General features: G+C 42.1%; 2 protein-coding genes across 2 annotated transcripts in view; one reads left to right on the plus strand and one right to left on the minus strand.

Moving 5' to 3' along the window:
• Positions 1-7,679, plus strand: part of LOC124172117 — a 28,793-nt gene extending 21,114 nt beyond the window's left edge. Inside the window, exons 9-10 of the mRNA XM_046551522.1 lie at positions 5,253-5,257; positions 7,262-7,679. Coding sequence (XP_046407478.1) covers positions 5,253-5,257; positions 7,262-7,679 — 423 coding nt within the window. The remainder of the gene's footprint in view (positions 1-5,252; positions 5,258-7,261) is intronic.
• A 9,912-nt stretch (positions 7,680-17,591) lies between these two features.
• Positions 17,592-22,944, minus strand: part of LOC124172306 — a 49,627-nt gene continuing 44,274 nt past the window's right edge. The window contains exon 10 of the mRNA XM_046551750.1: positions 17,592-17,762. Within this exon, the coding sequence (XP_046407706.1) occupies positions 17,626-17,762 (137 nt within the window). The 3' untranslated portion in view covers positions 17,592-17,625. The remainder of the gene's footprint in view (positions 17,763-22,944) is intronic.

A 22,944-nucleotide genomic window follows, 5' to 3' on the forward strand; every position in this document is an offset into this window, starting at 1 on the left:
GAAAAGCTTTTTTCTTGCAATGAAGGTGAAAAGACTTTCTCTTAATATATCCACCTTTTCTTTCATTTGCCAGCACACAGGGCTACGTCTTAGTTGTATAATTAATTGTTATTCATTAGCAACAAAGGTAAATAATTCTCAATATTACGCGTTCAGCTTTTATGAGATTAAAAACTGTCCAATAATAATGAAAATGATAAAAAAATATTCACGTAGGTCTCTGGCGTAATTTCATAAATGTTAAAGTAAATTTATTCTTGCTACATTTTCAAGGACTAAATATTTTATTCCTGTATATACTACTTTTAATTTATTTACTGGTATAAAATTATTTTCATTACAAATGTAAGCCATACATTTCAACGCTTTCGATAAAACTTTAGGCAATTGGTTCCAAGAATAATTTTCAATGTTATGTCAATTTTCATTGTGATTAATCAGGCTTTAATTGCCTGATCGATGTGAGTTGATGTAGTGCTTGCATGTAATTTATATGCAGATATGAAGAGAAATTTTTAATAATATACGATTGGTGAAGAGAGTGCTGAACCGAGAGACTGGTCTGTTTTAATTGTAGATTTACCCACATTCCTTTCAATGATTTCATCATTATTGGGTTGTGCCTTGAATGCCTGCATAACAATCACCATGCAATTATTTGTTAAAATGACAATAATATGTCCTCATGAAAACATTGCTAGCCATGGGTAATGCTTAAATGATCATTGTAAGGAATTTCTTTCTCAGGTGAATGGCCAAAAATTCCATGGTAACTGTGTTTCGTTGATAGGCACGAAGCAAATAACTTTCCCGCTGTGTATAAATACATTTTTTACTCAGTTGGTCGTATTACACGCGTTATTTTGCGTGTCGAGATGTGTCAATTGAGATGACTTTATCATGCACAAATTATCGAAAATTGTGGTCAACATACATATTTTTATTGCAGGTAATGAAAAGCCCAGGTTTTCCGAGTCCGCAAGGGCATTGCCATCATGTGGATATTTTGGAAGCGAAGTTTGCATGCGCTTCATTGTGATACTATATTACGTTCAAGTGGATGTTTCTATTCACCGCTTTGCAAATACCTTACTGTCGTCAAAGGGATGTGCCGCTGTCATTTGAAAATTTATATCTGGACCTTAGTGCATGCCATAGTAATGAATAGAACGTTCTTTTAAAGTAAATTTAATTCTAAATCCTGATTTTTTTCAATGAAAATTTCAAAATTCAAGACACGCTAGTGCGAGTTTTGTTAATAAATAACGAAAATGTTTATACACTATCTATTCCTGTAATACTTATTTTTCATTTTGTTTTAATATTTGGAATATGAGTTCCCAGGATCAGAAGGAAGAGAAAATTTAATATGATTTAACATTTTCCTTAGAAATACAAGCATTTTTTTCTAAAGAAAATGATAAGTATTAAATGTAGGTTTGCGCGGCGATGGTTTGATCTACATTTCTTCAGGATTTCCTACCACGTCAGCTTGGTTGTGGGCAAGAGTTTCGCTGACTATCCTGCCAGCGTCATCAGGTCGAAGGTTTCGGCTGTTGGTTTCTGCCTCTCTTATATACTGTGGCTGGATGGGAGCTGTACTGATTGGCTGTCTGACTGGCCGCTGCTCTCTGATTAGCTCTATGTTTGATGACACTTTTCCTGGCCCTGTGAAAGAAGTATTCATTTTCTCTATCGAAATCCAATGGTGTTTTTTGAATTTCTTTTTAATCCCTGATTTGTCTGGGGAAATATCGGCACTCCTTATCTAAAGTTATCTAAGTCTTATTCTTCTCCTCAAATTCGATGTCGTGGCCAGGTGCCGACCGCATGCATGTTCGGCGATGGCAGAGAGCTGAAACTGTTTGTTCTTGGTTGCCCTTTGATATTCTTTAATCCTCACATGCATGGAGCGGCAAGTTTCCCTATTTAGGATTTTCCGCTGGAGCAAGGCACCTAGTATACCCCCTCATACAGTTCTTGAGGAATCATGTCCTTGGGCCCGAGGAGGAAGTCTCTTATCTTGGTCACTTGGTACAGTATATAAGAGAGGCAGAAACTAAGAGCCGACATCTTCGTCCTGAAGACGCTGGCCGGATGGTCAGCGAAACTTGTCCACAAGCAAGCTGGCGCGGAAGGAAACCTTGAAGAAATGCAGAGATCCAGTATTAAATATTTATAATATCAAAATATAATAACCCATACAAAAAATCTGTGCTGTGGCTGCACTGTAACTGTGATAAAAGGACTGTACTGTAACTCTACTTAGACTGCACTTGAATTGAAACATCACAGTACAGTTATAGCATAGTCACAGTGGAGTTGTCATAGCACAGTCACAATACAGTTACCTTAGTACAGTCATAGTGCAGTTGCCATAGCACAGCCACAGTGCAGCTGCCATAACAGAGTCACAGTGCAGTTGTCATAGCACAATTTTACTGTAATACTCTTTCCATGAATCAATAATTGACCGTCTTGATGTGGCTATTGCATTCCCTGTATATCTTAATGAAAACAAGAAGCAGAATTAAATCAAGATAGGCTAAATAGCAAAGATATATAGTTCCCTTTTTAGGTGTTTGTGATGATTGGTTGCCTGAAGTTTTATTATAAATCTTGTGCCATCTGGGTATGTACTCTGTTTAAATCTTGTTCCTTAACCGGCAGACAACAAGCATTTCGGGAGTAATTTCGAGCAGGCTCTTAACAAGCAGGGGTCAGTTGGTTGTATGTTTCACTGGTCATTCTACGATCAGAAAACCGTGATGAGGCTCTTTTAAGGCAGGGCAGGTTGGTTGTGTTCCTCTTCAAACATGGAATGAACTATCAACAGTGCGCATGCTCTCCCTATTGAAAAAAAAACTGAAAATTTGAATGGATTTTCCCAAATACTTCCAAATATTCAATTGATTTTTCAAATGCTACAATGAAATTTCAAATATTCGATCGAATTTCTAAATATGCAATCAAATACGCGGAAGTTTAATTGAATTATTTGAAGAAAATATCATCCGCTAAATCAGAAATTATGTCTGCTTGAAATAATAATCAAGAGCGTCCAACGAATGCGACATCAATGATATGTCCATTGCCTCAGTCCACTCTTTTTGAATTTCCGCCATAAAGTGAATCGCTCCTCACCTTGCAGTGTACTCTTTCGTTCGGCGTAGTCACGTTGCGTTGGTCTTTCCGCTCGCGAGCCAATAAGAACTCGTCTTTGAGAATGGATGCTGTGGATAAGCAGAAAATGCAGACTAAATTCGATGCCCCACGGTCAAATTTGCATAAAAATATTTGCATCAAAATTTGATGCAGCTGACGCGCACTCTGTCCCGCGGTCAACATTTCATCCAACTGGCTTTTGGTCCTATTGTTTGTACAAATCACCGATTTGTACAAATGAATACGACAGGTTCTAAATTTTCATCTATTTGGATGAAACCAAGCAATCACAGGGCTTTTGACAAAAAAGCATCGCCAAGAGCTGTCACACAGGCTAAATATGTTAAACTTATTTATCGTCTGTATGAGTATTTTAATTAATAATTATGGACACAAAAATAAACTTTTTTGTATTCCACACAGAATGCATTAAAAACCAAACCGGTTCCCACCTTTTCAGGTGGTTATCTTAATCGTTTATCTCTATATAAGGACTTGAAAAGATCGAAACCGGTCGACTTTTTTCATTAGTACTGTATGGAATGCTAAAAGATTTAGTTTTTAATTTATAATATCACCATACCACGAAGTGAATTCACAAAACATTATTTAAAATATATTTATACGTTCGTGATCGTCTATTTCATCGCCTGGTGTGGTCCTTAAAGTAAATATGAGCTAAAATTGGTCTTTATGATTGGCAATGGAAGCTATTAACTAGGAAATCCGTATTAATTAGTTGATTATTAACCCCTCAAGCGCGGCGGGCATTTAAATATATCCCATAAATAAAAACCCATCCTAGAAGCCGGATGAGATTTAAATGAGTTCGCCTTTTTGGCATACTATCATTCATTAATTTATATCTTTCATAATATAAGATCTGTATCGTTGAAATTTTTTGTAAAATTGCGTAATATAATGCGCTAATATATAATAATTGTTGTTTTATGTATCTCCTTTTATGAACTAATGAATAAATTTGCAATATTGAAAGATTTTAATTTGGTTTCGAATAAGCTACGAGACTTCTTATATTCCATGCATTAAAAAAATACAATTACATGTTGTTATTTAGTTATTTTTGGTTGAAAATTTCATAACAGATTGAATACTTTCGATGGGATTACCCGTTTCGCCTACTTGAAAATTTACCACTCCACCCACTTCACTGACTTTTTTCCATTATTACCGTATCATTTCATATAAGTAATCACGTGCTAATGTTTCAAACGTCAATATGTGAATATTCAAATGATTTACCTTTGAAAATCTACTTCGTGTGACATGATTTGAAGCTATCCAAACATTATCCCACTACACATTTTTCGAACCAGTACACGCAGTCTCTTCATTTCCCACATTAGGCACAAACTGCACACCTCCTTTGAGACTTTGATTTCTTCCTAGCTGCAGGAAATGTCTCTAGTAAATGTATTTCTGTGAGTCTTGGAACTAGATTGTGTAATGAGTGACGGCCATGTCCAAGCAATTCGTATGACTGTGGATATTTCAAAAATATTATCTCGACCAATGGCTCGGGAAATCATAAGTCATTTTTTACGTGTTTTTCCTATGATCAACATATGAATTGAGGACTGCCGCATTCAATAGTCTCCTAAATGACTTCATACACTACTTGTAATGGCGTTTTCTTTCCATTAGGTACGAATCCAATAACAGGTACTTGAAATTCACCCCACCAATGAATTTACTATAACCTAACTCACAAACAGACTTCCGAGTCTCTTTTTTGCCTTTCAATACCATTCTCTTTTCGTAGGATCCCCAATTATAAAAAATACCACTCACAGGAAGTACACCCGATGGGAATTTCAACACACTGCCTGAAAGAACACCACAGAGTATGAATGACTCTAGTGGACTGAAGCTAGTGCGTGGTTTCCAAGGTCCATCAAAAGACGATAAAATATCTCGAAGGGGCCAGAAGTTTCTCATTCACTATGACTTACGTTTATTTCTGAGTTATAATCAAGAATTACATTTTACAGAACTCTGAAGGTGGTGACATTCATGATGTATTCACATCTGTATGTTAAGTGTTGATTCTTTGTTGTCCCTACTAGGTGCTGTGAGGAATTCTAAGTGGGGAGAGGTAACCCAAGCGGCCATTGCCGATCACGTGCAAGAGTGGTTGCAGTATGGTAAATTCCGTCACGAAAGAAAATCTAATAAGGGTGCTTTAGAAAAACAATTATTGTAAAAAATGTTGAAATAAATTTCTAATCGTTAAAACATTTCTTGTTTCACTGCATAAATAATTATACTCTCCTGCCACTTCAATTAATTAATGAGCAAAGAAATGTTAATTAAATAAGACTTGATTTATTGCCCTTTAAAATGGCTGCTTTGCACATAGAGCATCATGATAAGCCCTGTATACGATGCCCAGTATAACAGACTGTTATTCTTGGCATATTTTTAAGAGTAATAACTCCAATTTCCGTATGGTCATTAATATTTGTTTATTGCTGCATTGAATTTTAAACTAATATATCATTTGTTGCCAAATGAGAAGTTTGCTTAGTGAAATTTAAATAAAAAATTTCTCAATATGGCGGTGTGCCTGTGAATATTGGAAAGAAAATATTTTTTATTTCTACGATGTTGTATTGGGATATTTATTATCAGATAGCACCTTGTGACAACGTTTAGGCAACATTGACAGGACGTTGACACAACGTTGTTTCCTGGGAACTTTAAGAGGACGCAGTGCGCCCCTATAATGCATGCTTCTACCCGTTCCGTTGTCATGAAGTTGATTTTGCTTGTGCAGGCATGCGGTTTTCGATATATTCAAGGAGAAGTATGTACCTAAGTCGGCATCTTATTTTTATTTATTTTTTTCAAAATTATACAACTATGCAAGGCGCTATTGGAAATAATGGGTATTTTAGGGAATCTCTATGGAATATTGAATCCATTAATGACGTTTATGCTTACGTATCACCTTTTAGTTAGATGTTTATGGTTATCACAACAACTCTCGTGGCCAATACTTTTCAGATAAGTGCGTAATTAAGGAATGAAAAACGAGTTTTGAGGGATTTCAGTCCCAAAACGGGCATCAACGACAGCGGCTGCAGTCATCTTAGTTCTCACTTCTCTCGCTTCGAGCGCTGTCAGAAATAGAACGGATTGCTTTCATACGCTATTCCCTGAGTCTAGACTGTTGCGAAGACCTTGAAAGAGGTCCTAGAGGGATAAGAGGGGAAATTTTCCCCTACGTAGCCGGTGTGCATGAGGAACAGGAGGGGAACTTTTCCCCTCCGTGGCCGGTGTGCATGAGGGACACGGGGAACGAATTGACGTCTTCTGTTTCTGCCACCGCATTCGTGCAACAGCGCTTGATTCAGATGCCGACTGCCAAAAAGTGGCGAAGAGATAAAAAATTAAATATGTCTGCCCCAAGAAAACGAAGAAAGGGTCGAAACCTAGCAAAGTGGAGGGAAGAACGAAGGTAAAGTATAAGTTCTTGCTATGAGGAAAAAAGTCCCAAGACGGCACAGAATCCTCAGTATCTAATTCGTATACAGATAGTATCCATTGACAAAATACGCCGGAGCGATAGTCAATGGATACTAACTGCATACGAATTAGATACGGCGGATTCTGTGCCGTCTGGGTCGCATTCATCGTGGTCGAGGAATTATACATATCCTGAATAAAATTGCAAGTTTAGTTTTCTGAATTATTTTCTATTTCAATCATAATTACAGAAAATCAAATAACAGTGAAATGGAAAGAGACTCACAATCAGATGTTGGCGATTATCCGCCAATCCATACGGCAACATCCTCGGCGGTTGATTTGTACTCTTCAAAAGTTTGATCGAAGAAGCAGAGCTCCGTGGGGAATCGGTGCCTCCTATTGACTTATTTTAGGCAAAATCCTCAGCCGAAGATCTGCATTCTTCATTGGAAAGTTTAGTCAAAGCAGATAAACAGCTCGAGGAACCGCTGGTTCCATCAGTGTTGGGCCGAAGGATCGTGGATTTGCATTATTTTTTTAGTCAAATACAATCCATAGATCACTCTCCTTTTAAGTGCTCTTTTAGTGATTTGTTACTTTTTAGGGAACGTCGTCTAGGGCTGAGAACTTGTTTAAAATTTGTTTGCCGAGTATGCAACGCCAACGAAAATATATGGACTGGAGACATTAAGCCCAATTATATTGACATTAACTTCGCTGCTGTGTCTGGTGTGATGTCTTCAGGAGGTGGTTATTCCCAAATAGACGACATATTTTCTGCTATGGATACACCCGTCATGATAGGGAAAACTAATAAAAAATACCACGATAAGGTTTGCGAAGGATGGGAAACGTCCGCTGCGAAAGAAATGGAGGCGGCGGTGAAGACGGAAGCATCAAATGCAATAATGAATGGGGACGTGGAGACAGATGGTGTACCTTTCATTACCGGGATTGCTGACGGGAGCCGGTGTAAGAGGTCTTACCGCAGCAACTACTCGTCATTGGCTGAAGTGGTGTAAGTACCCATGTCAGCATTCATGCCTCGTCACCTCCCTCCCTTCTTGGCCCATCTATCTTTTTCCTTTCCTCACACTAGAGGAATGTGCAACGAAGTCCGATTGCCGAATTGCAGCAACGGCTTCCCCTCCCTCGCAGAGACTCACCCTTCGTGCCATCCACCTTTCCCGGAGGAATGCAAATGCAACGCCGTTTGCCGGATTACGACAAACGGCTGACTGGGGATAAAAGCAGAGTGAAGGAGGAACAGAGGGAGAACGGTGTGGGCGGTCACGATGGAAATTCCATGTAACAAGGAATAAACGGTACTTTTCCAGCATCTCTGGACTTTCCTTTCCCAAATCCCTGCCAAATTTGCCCGATCGAGCCCGAGAGTACTAACAACTGGTGTCTGGAAGTGGGATTTGGCATATTTGGGGAGGTGGATCGAGTTCCAGGATGGCCGGAAGAGTGAGCATTGGAGGGAAGGAGATGGACCAGCAACAGGCCTTAGAGCAAATGCACAACAAACTGTGGGAGCTGAGTGAGGAGAACGTGAAGCTTCGGGCTGACAACGGTGCACCCGCCGCAGATAGATGACCGACGAAAAATTTTGGTGTTCTTGGATCCGTAGAGGTGTTCTCAGGGAAACCAGGGGAGTCGGTGACTCTCTTCTTTGATAAATTGGAGAGGGCAGCCGAGTTGGGAGGGTTGTCTGATTCAGAGAAGCTACACGTCGCCTTGCTACGGCTAAGCGGGGAAGCCGCCGAGTATTTCCGCAGCAGGGAGGAATGTATACATGCAGCCAACTACGAAGAACTGAAAGAGCTACTCCTCCAGCGATACCGCAGTAAAAGAAGCGCAAGGTTTTACCGGGAAATGCTCATCAACATGCACATGTCACCCGGCGAAGATATCGAGACCTTCGCGGTCCGCATCCTAAACATTAATTCACAAACGTACGAAATAGACGGAACGGCAGAGCACGTCGCCGCAACACGTTTCGAAGCAGACCAACGTGCTCTCGATACATTTCTCCGCGGCCTTCCGGGTGAGTTGGGGATGCAGTGCCGCCTGACGGCGCCGAAAATTTTCGACGAAGCGGTCCAAGCGGCGATACGAATCCAAGAGGTGGAGGGATGCTTCAAGGAGCGGCCACAACCGACCAGACACATCTTCCTCGCACCGAGGGAGATGGCGTGCTTCAATTGCGGGGAAGAGGGCCACTTCGCGAGGGAATGCAAGACAAGAAGACGCTGTCATTCATGTGGGAGAGAGGGCCACGTCGTGCGGGAATGTCGGAACCGCCGCCGAGGGGAGAGCAACGGGAATTTAAACGCTGCTGGGGCCGACGTCGCCACCAACCGCGGCCCCTGGTAAGTGTCCTTCTTCCGAGGGTGGATATGGGGGGGAGGGCACACGATTTAGTGTCGGAAGTTTATATTAAAGAACGCCCGTGTCGGGTGCTGATTGACACAGAAGCTCAAATATCATTGGTGACGAGTGCCGCGTGTGGGCGGGGGGGCATGAAGAGTTCTCCTTAAAGAGTTAAGGGAATTACGGGAGACGTGATGTGGGTCCACGGAGAAAAACTTATATGCATTTCTGTGGGAGAGGAGCGGTATGACCATGTGATGCAGGTCGTGGACAATTTAGGTGGTTTTGACGGGATTTTGAGACTTGACTTTTTGCAGAAATATAAGGGTGTTATAGGTGCTAGCAATGGGCACATTACGATAAACGTCCAGGTTTGGACCTCGCGAGGCGGCCGCATTGCCAATGGTGGTGAAAGAGATGTCGAAAAAGGTCGATGATGAAGCAAAACTATGGGAAAGAAATGTTATTGCGTGACCCGATAGATCCGAAGTTCTGCCCCCACGTAATGAAAGAATACTTGAAGTGGCATTACAAGGAGGGCGGGGGTGGGTTGGCAGCGAAGTCATAGCCGAACCGGCGTTGGAATATATTGAAGGGTGCTATGTGGCGAGGGCAGTGTGCCGCGTAAGCGAAGATGAACGAATAATACTTCAGGTGGCCAATTTCAACAACGGAGAATTAACGCTGAATAAGGGAACGGTGCTGGCTAGCGTCGCACAGGTCGACATGAGTGGGGAAAAAATCAAAGGCGGAGAAATGGAGGGGAAGGTGAGAGTTGCGAGACCGGTGGTTGATGAGTTAGATTTCTCCGAAAAGCTGAGTCACTTGAAAGAGTCCGAGAGGAATGTCCTCTTACCTGTACTCGAAGAGTTCCCAGATTTATTTTCGGAGGACGGCATGCCACCACCAACTGATATAACCACCCACCACATACCGACGGGAATTCACCCCCAATTTATAGAAAACCTTATAGAAGTCCCTTCCATCAGAAGGCCATTATCGAAAAATTAGTGCGGGAGCAACTCGACGCAGGGATAATCGTTCCAAGTGAGAGCCCGTGGGCGTCCCCTGTGGTGATCGTGCCGAAAAAATCACGGGATGGAGAGCAAAAATTTAGATTTTGTGTTGATTTTCGGGCCCTAAATGCCATCACCACGCCAGACGTCTACCTGATACCCAATATCGTAGAGACCCTCGATTACCTAGGGGGCTGTAATTACTTCACAACTTTTGATCTGACAGCTGGCTACCACCAAATTCAGATGCACTCGGACTCGTCAGCTTAGACAGGATTTATCGTCGACAGTGGCCATTATGAGTATAAGAGGATGCCATTCGACCTTCGAAACGCCCCCGCGACGTTTCAGAGGATGATGGATGGTGTTTTACGAGGATTAAAACCGACCCAGGCCCTCGTTTATCTCGATTGTGTAATCATATTCAGTTCCGGTATTGACGAGCATGCAATAAGAGTGAGGAAAGTGTTGGAGAAGTTGAGGTCAGCCAAACTCACACTCAAATTCGAAAAATGTATGATCGCGCAGAGCGAAGTTAAATATTTGGGACACATAATCGGGGAGAGTGGAGTTCACCCAGAACCCGAGAAAATAGAAGCGGTTAGGAATTTCCCTACGCCCACGAAAACTAAGGAGTTGCAGTCCTTTTTGGGGTTGGCCAATTATTATCAGAGATTCGTTGAGAATTATGCGGTGACGGCCAAACCCCTCATACGTCTATTGAAAAAGGGGGCCGCGTTTGTTTGGACCCCGGAGTGCGACATTGCTATGGAGTCCTTGAAAACGGCACTCACGCAAGTCCAGTTTTAGTGTATCCCGATTTCCATAAGCCTTTTATACTCTCCACCGACGCCAGTAACTTAGCTTTAGGCGCGGTATTGGCCCAAGAAGTTGATGGGAATGAACATCCTATCGCCTATGCGTCCCGGCAGCTTCATACTTCCGAAAAAAATTACAGCGCCACGGAAAAGGAATTGGCGGCCCTAGTGTGGGGGGTGAATCATTTCCGATGTTACCTCTATGGCAGGAAATTTCGGGTAATCACAGACCACGGGGCGCTGAAGTGGCTATTTAGCGTGAAAGACCCCTGCAGCCGGCTGATGAGATGGACCCTTAACCTAAGTGCATACGATTATGACGTTGACCATAAATCGGGAAAACTACACCTAAACGCGGATGGTCTAAGTCGAAAGGTAGGGCGGGTGGAGGTCTATCCGATAGAGGATTGGCCGGCGGCGCAAGAGGGGGATGCGGAGTGCGACTTTTGGGGAAGGCGAGAGGGATTTGTAAAGGTGAACGGAATTCTGCTTAAAAGTACTGAAGTTGGGGAGAGGGTGGTTGTCCCTAAGAGTTTAAGGGGTGGAGTAATACAGAAATTCCACGAACATCCCTTTTCGGGCCACCTGGGTGTCCGGTCTACCATCCGGCGAATTAGAAATTCTTAGTGGTGGCCTGGAATGTTGAAAGACGTAGAAACGGCCGTTAAGGGGTGCATCTCCTGCCAGCAGAGGAGCCCGTACGGTAAAAGTAGAGCCCCCTCCAAACACTCCCCGCCACGGACCGCCATTTCGATTTCATTGCCTTAGATATTGTTGGGCCCCTCCCTAAGACCAGTGTGGGAAATCGATACGTGTTGTCCATATTGGACCAGTTCTCTAGGTACATAATGTAATTGCCTATCCAGGATTAAACCGCAGAAATAGTTGCGGCGACACTGGTAAAGGAATGAATTCTCGAGTTCGGTGTACCTCAAAAGTTGTAAACCGATCAGGGGAGTATTTTACGTCGGAACTGTTCCTTCAGGTGGCCAAACTATTGAAAATCGAAAAACTCCGAACATCTCCTTTCCATCCACAATGTAACGGTAGAGTCGAGAGGGTTCATAGGACGATCGCGCAAATGTTGAGTCACTATGTGAACAGTGCAAACAATTACTGGGACTCATTATTACCATACGTTACGACTGGGTACAATACGAGTATTCACAGGAGTGTGCTCCACATGAAGTTGTGTTTGGTTACGCAATGAATTCACCTTTCGAATGTATAGAGAGGAAAATAAAAGGGCTGGATGGGACATATGTGTCTACCCTGAGGCACCGACTTAAAATGGTAAGGGACAAATGTAGGAAAAACAATAAAAGGGCAGCGGAAAACCAAGTGCGAGCGTCTCTAGCAAAGTCAACGAGTTAGCGCTCGTACTCCGAGGGCGATTTAGTATACTTGAGTGACTTAAGTTAGCGGCCGGGACAAGTGAAAAAATTCCACAAGCCGTGTAAGGGGCCGTTCCGCGTTGTCAGTGTCATTCCACCTTGCAACCTCAAATTGCAACACGCGCACCGCACGGCCATCGTGCAAGAAAACCGAGTGAAACCTCATCACTCCTCCTCCTCCCTTCCCCCTCCCCCCCTACCGGCGCAAAAAGAGGGAGGCCAAAAAAAAGCAACGTCGGCACCCCTAGAGAAAGAGGTGGCCGTCGAGTGGAAAATACACGGAAATCGCAGTACTTCACACAACGGAGATATTCGCGAAGAATCCACATCTCCCCTGGAGGTACACCCATCCCTCGACGACGGGCACCCCCCGGCGGATAACGCACCAGACAGCCTGGCGACATCGAGAAAGATTAAGAAGAGGAGTGTCCCCCCGCCTCGCCGCGGCCCCCCCTCCCCGAACCACCGTATGCTCTGCGATCCCTTGGACCACCCCCGACGCCAAGTGAGCCCCCTGCCCCTCAAGCGAAGAATCCCCTCCCATCCAAGGTAGTGTAAGCCCCCCCTCACGTGTGGAAACGAAAGCATAGCCTAGACGCATCACTACAACCTCCGTCCTCGACCAACGTCGAAAAATGAAGGAAATTAATCTGTACTGGTGTATTATGCTATTGCTTGTACTACCGAAGAGTGGTGAAATGAGAGTGACCCCTCTGATGAAAGGGTGGTTTTTGAGAAACAAAGAGATGTGGTCTTCTCGGAGCTCACATGGTCTGTTGTGATGAATTATTAGTGCTAAAGAGTGATTATAAACGACTGGGGGATGGAATTGAAAGTGTTTGCGAGAGTTCTAACCTAAATGGAAAACACCTGAGTAAGGGATATGTAATGGCGATGAGTAAAATGCTCACGGAGTATCAGGGCATCAAAGACGAACTGGAGATATCTTTTGGCTTATTGGGACATGGGAGGCCCAAACGGGGTTGGGTTTATTCTCGGGGAGCCACCTTGAAAACGCTTTTTCGAAATTCTGGAAACAGAAAATGTGTGATTAAAAAAATGTATCTATGTTTGAGGGACTGGGATTGTATTATTAATTACTTGTAAATCGTCTGCTTTAAAGTGGCATTTAAATCTTCATTGTGTAGTTAAAAAATTAATAATGTGCGCCTGTGGAACATCATATGTTTTTTCTTTTGAGGGAGGGTGACTGTGAGTACCCATGTCAGCTTTCATGCCTCGTCGCCTCCCCCCTTCTTGCCACATCTACCTTTCTCCTGCAATCCAATTCCAATGTGCAACACAGACCGATTGCCGAATTACAGCAACGGCAATGCTGGTGAAAGGGAGATGTCGAAAAAGGTCGATGATGAAGCAAAACTATGGGAAAGAAATGTTATTGCGCGACTCGAGAGATCCGAAGTTCTGCCCCCACGTAGTAAAAGAATACTTGAGGTGGCATTGCAAGGAGGGCAGGGGTGGGTTGACAGCGAAGTCATAGCCGAACCGGCGTTGGAATGTATTGAAGGGTGCTATGTGGCGAGGGCAGTGTGCCGCGTAAGCAAAGATGAACGAATAATACTGCAGGTGGCCAATTTCAACAACGGAGAATTAACGCTGAAAATGAACGGTGCTGGCTAGCGTCGCACAGGTCGACGTGGGTGGGGAAAAAGCAAAGGCGGAGAAATGGAGGGGAAGGTGAGAGTTGCGGGACCGGTGGTTGATGAGTTTGATTTCTCCTAAAAGCTGGGTCACTTGAAAGAGTCCGAGAGGAATGTACTCTTACCTGTACTCGAAGAGTTCCGAGATTTATTTTCGGAGGACGGGATGCCACCACCAACTGATATAACCACCCACCACATACCGACGGGATTTCACCCCCCAATTTATAGAAAACCTTACCGAAGTCCCTTCCATCAGAAGGCCATCATCGAAAAATTAGTGCGGGAGCAACTCGACGCAGGGATAATCGTTCCAAGTGAGAGCCCGTGGGCGTCCCCTGAGGTGATTGTGCCGAAAAAATCACGGGATGGAGAGCAAAAATTTAGATTTTGCGTTGATTTTCGGGCCCTCAATGCCATCACCACGCCACGCAACGTGTTGCGGCAACGTGCTCTGCCGTTCCGTCTTTTTCGTACGTTTGTGAATTAATTTTTTGGATGCGGTCCGCGAAGGTCTCGATATCTTCGCCTGGTGACATGTGCTGTTGATGAGCATTTCTCGGTAAAACCTTGCGCTTCTTTTACTGCGGTATCGCTGGAGGAGTAGCTCTTTCAGTTCTTCGTAGTTGGCTGCATGTATACATTCCTCCCTGCTGCGGAAATACTCGGCGGCTTCCCCGCTTAGCCGTAGCACGGCGACGTGTAGCTTCTCTGAATCAGACAACCCTCCCAACTCGGCTGCCCTCTCCAATTTATCAAAGAAGAGAGTCACCGACTCCCCTGGTTTCCCTGAGAACACCTCTACGGATCCAAGAACACCAAAATTTTTCGTCGGTCCTCTATTTGCGGCGGGTGCACCGTTGTCAGCCCGGAGCTTCACGTTCTCCTCACTCAGCTCCCGCAGTTTGTTGTGCATTTGTGCTAAGGCCTGTTGCAGGTCCATCTCCTTCCCTCCAATGCTCACTCTTCCGGCCATCCTGGAACTCGATCCACCTCCCCAAATATGCCAAATCCCACCTCCAGACACCAGTTGTTATTCCTCTCGGGCTCGTTCGGGCAAATTTGGCAGGGATTTGGGAAAGGAAACTCCAGAGATGCTGGAAAAGTACCGTTTATTCCTTGTTACATGGAACTTCCATCGTGACCGCCCACACCGTTCTCCCTCTGTTCCTCCTTCACCCTGCTTTTATCCCCAGTCAGCCGTTTGTCGTAATCCGGCAAACGGCGTTGCATTTGCATTCGTCCGGGAAAGGTGGATGGCACAAAGGGTGGGTCTCTGCGAGGAAGGGGAAACCGTTGCTGCAATTCGGCAATCGGACTTCGTTGCACATTCCTCAAGTGTGAGGAAAGGAAAAAGATAGATGGGCCAAGAAGGGAGGGAGGTGACGAGGCATGAATGCTGACATGGGTACTTACACCACTCCAGCCAATGACGAGTAGTTGCTGCGGTAAGACCTCTTACACCGGCTCCCGTCAGCAATCCCGGTAATGAGAGGTACACCATCTGTCTTCACGTCCCCATTCATTATTGCATTTGATGCTTCCGTCTTCACCGCCGCCTCCATTTCTTTTGCAGCGGACGTTTCCCATCCTTCGCAAACCTTATCGTGGTATTTTTTATTAGTTTTCCCTGTCATGACGGGTGTATCCATAGCAGAAAATATGTCGTCTATTTGGGAATAACCACCTCCTGAAGACATCACACCAGACACAGCAGCGAAGTTAATGTCAATATAATTGGGCTTAATGTCTCCAGTCCATATATTTTCGTTGGCGTTGCATACTCGGCAAACAAATTTTAAACAAGTTCTCAGCCCTAGACGACGTTCCCCAAAAAGTAACAAATCACTAAAAGAGCACTTAAAAGGAGAGTGATCTATGGATTGTATTTGACTAAAAAAATAATGCAAATCCACGATCCTTCGACCCAACACTGATGGAACCAGCGGTTCCTCGAGCTGTTTATCTGCTTTGACTAAACTTTCCAATGAAGAATGCAGATCTTCGGCTGAGGATTTTGCCTTAAATAAGTCAATAGGAGGCACCGGTTCCCCACGGAGCTCTGCTTCTTCGATCAAATTTTGAAGAGTACAAATCAACCGCCGAGGATGTTGCCGTATGGATTGGCGGATAATCGCCAACATCTGATTGTGAGTCTCTTTCCATTTCACTGTTATTTGATTTTCTGTAATCATGATTGAAATAGAAAATAATTCAGAAAACTAAACTTGCAATTTTATTCAGGATATAAATAATTCCTCGACCACGATGAATGCGACCCAGACGGCACAGAATCCACCGTATCTAATTCGTATGCAGTTAGTATCCATTGACTACCGCTCCGGCGTATTTTGTCAATGGATACTATCTGCATACGAATTAGATACTGAGGATTCTGTGCCGTCTTGGGACTTTTTTCCTCATAGCAAGAACTTATACTTTACCTTCGTTCTTCCCTCCACTTTGCTAGGTTTCGACCCTTTCTTCGTTTTCTTGGGGCAGACATATTTAATTTTTTATCTCTTCGCCACTTTTTGGCAGTCGGCATCTGAATCAAGCGCTGTTGAACGAATGCGATGGCAGACACAGAAGACGTAAATTCGTTCCTTGTGTCCCTCATGCACACCGGCCACGGAGGGGAAAATTTCCCCTCCTGTCCCTCATGCACACCGGCTACGTAGGGGAAAATTTCCCCTATTATCCCTCTAGGACCTCTTTCAAGGTCTTCGCAACAGTCTAGACTCAGGTAATAGCGTATGAAAGCAATCCGTTCTATTTCTGACAGAGCGCTCGGTGCGAGAGAAGTGACAATTCAGATGACTGCAGCCGCTTTCGTTGATGCCCGTTTTGGGACTGAAATCCCTCAAAACTCGTTTTTCATTCCTTAATTACGCACTTATTTGAAAAGTATTGGCCACGAGAGTTGTTGTGTTAACCATAAACATCTAACTAAAAGGTGATACGTAAGCATAAACGTCATTAATGGATTCAATATTCCACAGAGATTCCCTAAAATACCCATTATTTCCAATAGCGCCTTGCATAGTTGTATAATTTTGAAAAAAATAAATAAAAATAAGATGCCGACTTAGGTACATACTTTTCCTTGAATATATCGGAAACCGCATGCCTGCACAAGCAAAATCAACTGCATGACAACGGAACGGGTAGAAGCATGCATTATAGGGGCGCACTGCGTCCTCTTAAAGTTCCCAGGAAACAACGTTGTGTCAACGTCCTGTCAATGTTGCCTAAACGTTGTCACAAGGTGCTATCTGATAATAAATATCCCAATACAACATCGTAGAAATAAAAAATATTTTCTTTCCAATATTCACAGGCACACCACCATATTGAGAAAATTTTTATTTAAATTTCACTAAGCAAACTTCTCCTTTGGCAACAAATGATGTATTACTTTAAAATTCAATACAGCAATAAACAAATATTAATGACCTAACCGAAATTGGAGTTATTACACTTAAAAACATGCCAAGAATAACAGTCTGTTATACTGGGCATCGTATACAGGGCTTATCATGATGCTCTATGTGCAAAGCAGCCATTTTAAAGGGCAATAAATCAAGTCTTATTTAATTAACATCTCTTTGCTCATTAATTAATTGAAGAGGCAGGAGAGTATAATTATTTATGCAGTGAAACAAGAAATGTTTTAACGATTAGAAATTTATTTCAACATTTTTTACAATAATTGTTTTTCTAAAGCACCCTTATTAGATTTTCTTTCGTGACGGAATTTACCATACTGCAACCACTCTTGCACGTGATCGGCAATGGCCGCTTGGGTTACCTCTCCCCACTTAGAATTCCTCACAGCACCTAGTAGGGACAACAAAGAATCAACACTTAACATACAGATGTGAATACATCATGAATGTCACCACCTTCAGAGTTCTGTAAAATGTTATTCTTGATTATATCTCAGAAATAAATGTAAGTCATAGTGAATGAGAAACTTCTGGCCCCTTCGAGATATTTTATCGTCTTTTGATGGACCTTGGAAACCACGCACTAGCTTCAGTCCACTAGAGTCATTCATGCTCTGTGGTGTTCTTTCAGGCAGTGTGTTGAAATTCTCATCGGGTGTACTTCCTGTGCGAGGTATTTTTTATAATTGGGGATCCTACGAAAAGAGAATGGTATTGAAAGGCAAAAAAGAGACTCGGAAGTCTGTTTGTGAGATAGGTTATAGTAAATTCATTGGTGGGGTGAATTTCAAGTACCTGTTATTGGATTCGTACCTAATGGAAAGAAAACGCCATTACAAGTAGTGTATGAAGTCATTTAGGAGACTATTGAATGCGGCAGTCCTCAATTCATATGTTGATCATAGGAAAAACACGTAAAAAATGACTTATGATTTCGCGTGCCATTGGTCGAGATAATATTTTTGAAATATCCACCGTCATACGAATTGCTTGGACAGGGCCGTCACTCATTACACAATCTAGTTTCAAGACTCACAGAAATACATTTACTAAAGACAGTTCCTGCAGCTAGGAAGAAATCAAAGTCTCAAAGGAGGTGTGCAGTTTGTGCCTAATGAGGGAAATGAAGAGACTGCGTGTACTGGTGTGAAAAATGTGTAGTGGGATAATGTTTGGATAGCTTCAAATCATGTCACACGAAGTAGATTTTCAAAGGTAAATCATTTGAATATTCACATATTGACGTTTGAAACATTAGCACGTGATTACTTATATGAAATGATACGGTAATAATGGAAAAAAGTCAGTGAAGTGGGTGGAGTGGTAAATTTTCAAGTAGGCAAAACGGGTAATCCCATCGAAAGTATCTAATCTGTTATGAAATTTTCAACCAAAAATAACTGAATAACATCATGTAATTGTATTTTTTTAATGCATGGAATATAAGAAGTCTCGTAGCCTATTCGAAACCAAATTAAAATCTTTCAATATTGAAAATTTATTCATTAGTTCATAAAAGGAGATACATAAAACAACAATTATTATATATTAGTGCATTATATTACGCAAGTTTACAAAAATTTTCAACGATACAGATCTTACATTATGAAAGTTATAAATTAATGAATGATAGTATGCCAAAAAGGCGAACTCATTTAAATCTCATCCGGCTTCTAGGATGGGTTTTTATTTATGGGATATAATTAAATGCCCGCCGCGCTTGAGGGGTTAATAATCAACTAATTAATACGGATTTCCTAGTTAAGAGCTTCCATTGCCAATCATAAAGACCAATTTTTGCTCATATTTACTTTTAGGACCACACCAGGCGATGAAATAGACGATCACGTACGTATAAATATGTTTTAAATAATGTTTTGTGAATTCACGTCGTGGTATGGTGATATTATAAATTAAAAACTAAACCTTTTAGTATTCCATACAGTACTAGTGAAAAAAGTCGACCGGTTTCGATCTTTTCAAGTCCTTATATAGAGATAAACGATTAAGATAACCACCTGAAAAGGTGGGAACCGGTTTGGTTTTTAATGCATACTGTGTGGAATACAACAAAGTTTATTTTTGTGTCCATAATTATTAATTAAAATACTCATACAGACGATAAATAAGTTTAACATATTTAGCCTGTGTGACAGCTCTTGGCGATGCTTTTTGTCAAAAGCCCTGTGATTGCTTGCTTTCATCCAATTGGATGAAAATTTAGAACCTGTCGAATTCATTTGTACAAATCGGTGATTTGTACAAAAAATAGGACCAAAAGCCAGTTGGATGAAATTTTGACCGCGGAACAGAGTGCGCGTCAACTGCATCAAATTTTGATGCAAATATTTTTATGCAAATTTGGCCGTGGGGCATCGAATTTAGTCTGCATTTTCTGCTGATCCATAGCATCCATTCTCAAAGACGAGTTCTTATTGGCTTGCGAGCGGAAAGACCAACGCAACGTGACTACGCCGAACGAAAGAGTACACTGCAAGGTGAGGAGCGATTCACTTTATGGCGGAAATTCAAAAAGAGTGGACTGAGGCAATGGAAATATCATTGATGTTGCATTCGTTGGACGCTCTTGATTATTATTTCAAGCAGACATAATTTCTGATTTAGCGGATGATCTTTTCTTCAAATAATTCAATTAAACTTCCGCGTATTTGATTGCATATTTAGAAATTCGATCGAATATTTGAAATTCCATTGTAGCATTTGAAAAATCAATTGAATATTAGGAAGTATTCGGGAAAATCCATTCAAATTTTCAGTTTGTTTTCAATAGGGGAGAGCATGCGCACTGTTGATAGTTCATTCCATGTTTGAAGAGGAACACAACCAACCTGCCCTGCCTTAAAAGAGCCTCATCACGGTTTTCTGTTCGTAGGATGACCACTGAAACATACAACCAACTGACCCCTGCTTGTTAAGAGCCTGCTCAAAATTACTCACGAAATGCTTGTTGTCTGCCGGTTAAGGAACAAGATTTAAACAGAGTACATACCCAGATGGCACAAGATTTATAATAAAACTGCATTACCATCACAAGGTAACAAAATGGAATTTTTTGTATTCCGTTTGTTTTCAAATCATATTAATGTGTCAAATGCCCTCTAATAAAATAGTGTAGTTCCCTTCATTAAAGAAAAGGAAAAGTTTTGATTGTGACTCGTTACCCAACATTAGCGTCTTCATAAAATACAAATACCAAGGGCTAGAAAACATGACTTGAACTGTACTGTGGCTCAAACTGCTTCGTGACTGGGCTAGATAACATGACTGGAACTTTACTGTGGCTCAAAGTGGACCGTGACTGGGCTGGGTAACATGACTGGAACTGTACTCTGGCTCAAACTGCACTGTGACAGAACTGGACTTTCACTAGTCATTGACGGGAGAAAGTATTTCCTATATTATTTCATATTACGATCAACTATCATTTCTATGAGAAAATGAATGCGTAAATTATATAAGAAATTATGTTGACATTACTGCGGCAATGTAGAGCTCCAGCTTGCTTATTATTTTGGTAAAGTTTGGTCAAAAGAACAACTTCCGCCGATTATTAGCCATCTTTTTTGAATAACATTGGTGTTGTACCGGTTGTAACATTACTTGTTTACGTGCTCTCATCCTCTGAATTCTACTCTGTACGATGGATTCGCCGATGAAAGATCGACGCTAAGAGCGTAAAGAAGTGAACGCTACTTCAATTACATCAAAATTAGCTACTTAGCCGGGAAATTTTCGTGCAGGTGAAGTGGTATCGTCAATTTTGCTGAAATCCGTGTGGTTCGCGATGAATCCACTCTCCACGATTGATTCCGACGACTCGCAATCAACTCCTTGCGAGGCACCAGAGTTGAAAAAAAGGCATATCTTTATTTTCACTCTGTTAATAGCACAGCAACAACTAAAGATCTTCGGTATTCAATTAAAACTGACCTCAAATTGGGTGAATAGCATAATATGACATTATGTTATCACGATGGTGTGCAGTTTGCGTCGTGGCTGAGTACTAAACTTCTGTAAAATTAAATTTTGACGAATTTAAGTCAAATTTTGACGTAACACTTTATTTTATATCAGTATGTAATGTGTTTTCCTTTTAATTTCAGGAAGGAAGCCAACAAGGAAACTGAATAGAGCGGCCATGCCTTAACAAGACTTTCATTTGTATGTTTATAATCATGAGTTTATTTGTATTTAATAAATTTATTTTATTTTCATATCTTATTGTCATTTATTGCATCTACCGATTTGATCGCTGGAATTTTCTTCCTCATAGGAGCATTACTAAAATTGGTAGAAAATTAATTGCGTATGCTTGGTTTCGCTATTTAGTGGGCCCTTTTCGCTTCTACAGCGTTGAGGTGTTTTTCCCCGTCTCCTCCCTTCCGCACCTTTCCTCTCCCAGATGCGTCGTTGGGCTCCTATCGCGGCGGCGCCTCTTTCCTTCCCCCCCCTCCCCGGGTGATCGGGCGTATAAGCCACGGGCTTAGGTCCCGGCCCCGGTGTGTTGTATCCTTGAAGGGCTTCCCTGAGCCCTCATCGTCTGTCATTTATTGTGTTCCACGTCGTTAGTACTTAAACTTCATCAACAAAAACTATCGAGGTTGGCTTATGTGTACAAGACAAACAGCACTGTAGTACATTTTGGTGGTTTTTATGTTGAGTGCCAGTTGATGTGCAGAATAAGATTTGTCAATTTTTCTCATTGAACCTAAGTGCTTCGATAGCAATGTTTTTAGTACCATCAACTTTGTTCACATTAAGGAAATGGAACGTAAAAAATTCAGTGAGTGTCTGTTAGGAATATGGACTATCTTTCCTTAGACTAGTCAACATTCGAATGAGTGTAGTCGTTTTGGCCACTGTCATATCTCTGCGGTTTTCTGATTGGATCAGGCAACCAATCTTCACAAACACCTAAAAAGGGAACTATATATCTTTGCTAATTGGACTATCTTGATTTAATTCTGCTTCTTTTTTTCATTAAGATATACAGGGAATGCAATAGCGACATCAAGACGGTCAATTATTGATTCATGGAAAGAGTATTACAGTAAAAAATGTGCTATGGCAACTGCACTGTGACTCTGCTATGGCAGCTGCACTGTGGATGTGCTATGGCGACTGCACTATGACTGTGCTAAGGTAACTGTATTGTGACTGTGCTATGACAACTCCACTGTGACTATGCTATAACTGTACTGTGATGTTTCAATTCAAGTGCAGTCTAAGTAGAGTTACAGTACAGTCCTTTTATCACAGTTACAGTGCAGCTTCAGTACAGCCACAGCACAGATTTTTTGTATGGGTTATTATATTTTGATATTTTAAATATTTAATACTTGATCTCTGCATTTCTTCAAGGTTTCCTTCCGCGCCAGCTTGCTTGTGGACAAGTTTCGCTGACCATCCGGCCAGCGTCTTCAGGCCGAAGATGTCGGCTCTTAGTTTCTGCCTCTCTTATATACTGTACCAAGTGACCAAGATAAGAGACTTCCTCCCCGGGCCCAAGGACATGATTCCTCAAGAACTGTATGAGGGGGTATACAAGGTGC

The sequence above is a fragment of the Ischnura elegans genome (genome assembly GCF_921293095.1).
Source record: "Ischnura elegans chromosome 13 unlocalized genomic scaffold, ioIscEleg1.1 SUPER_13_unloc_1, whole genome shotgun sequence".
Classification (NCBI taxonomy): domain Eukaryota; kingdom Metazoa; phylum Arthropoda; class Insecta; order Odonata; family Coenagrionidae; genus Ischnura; species Ischnura elegans.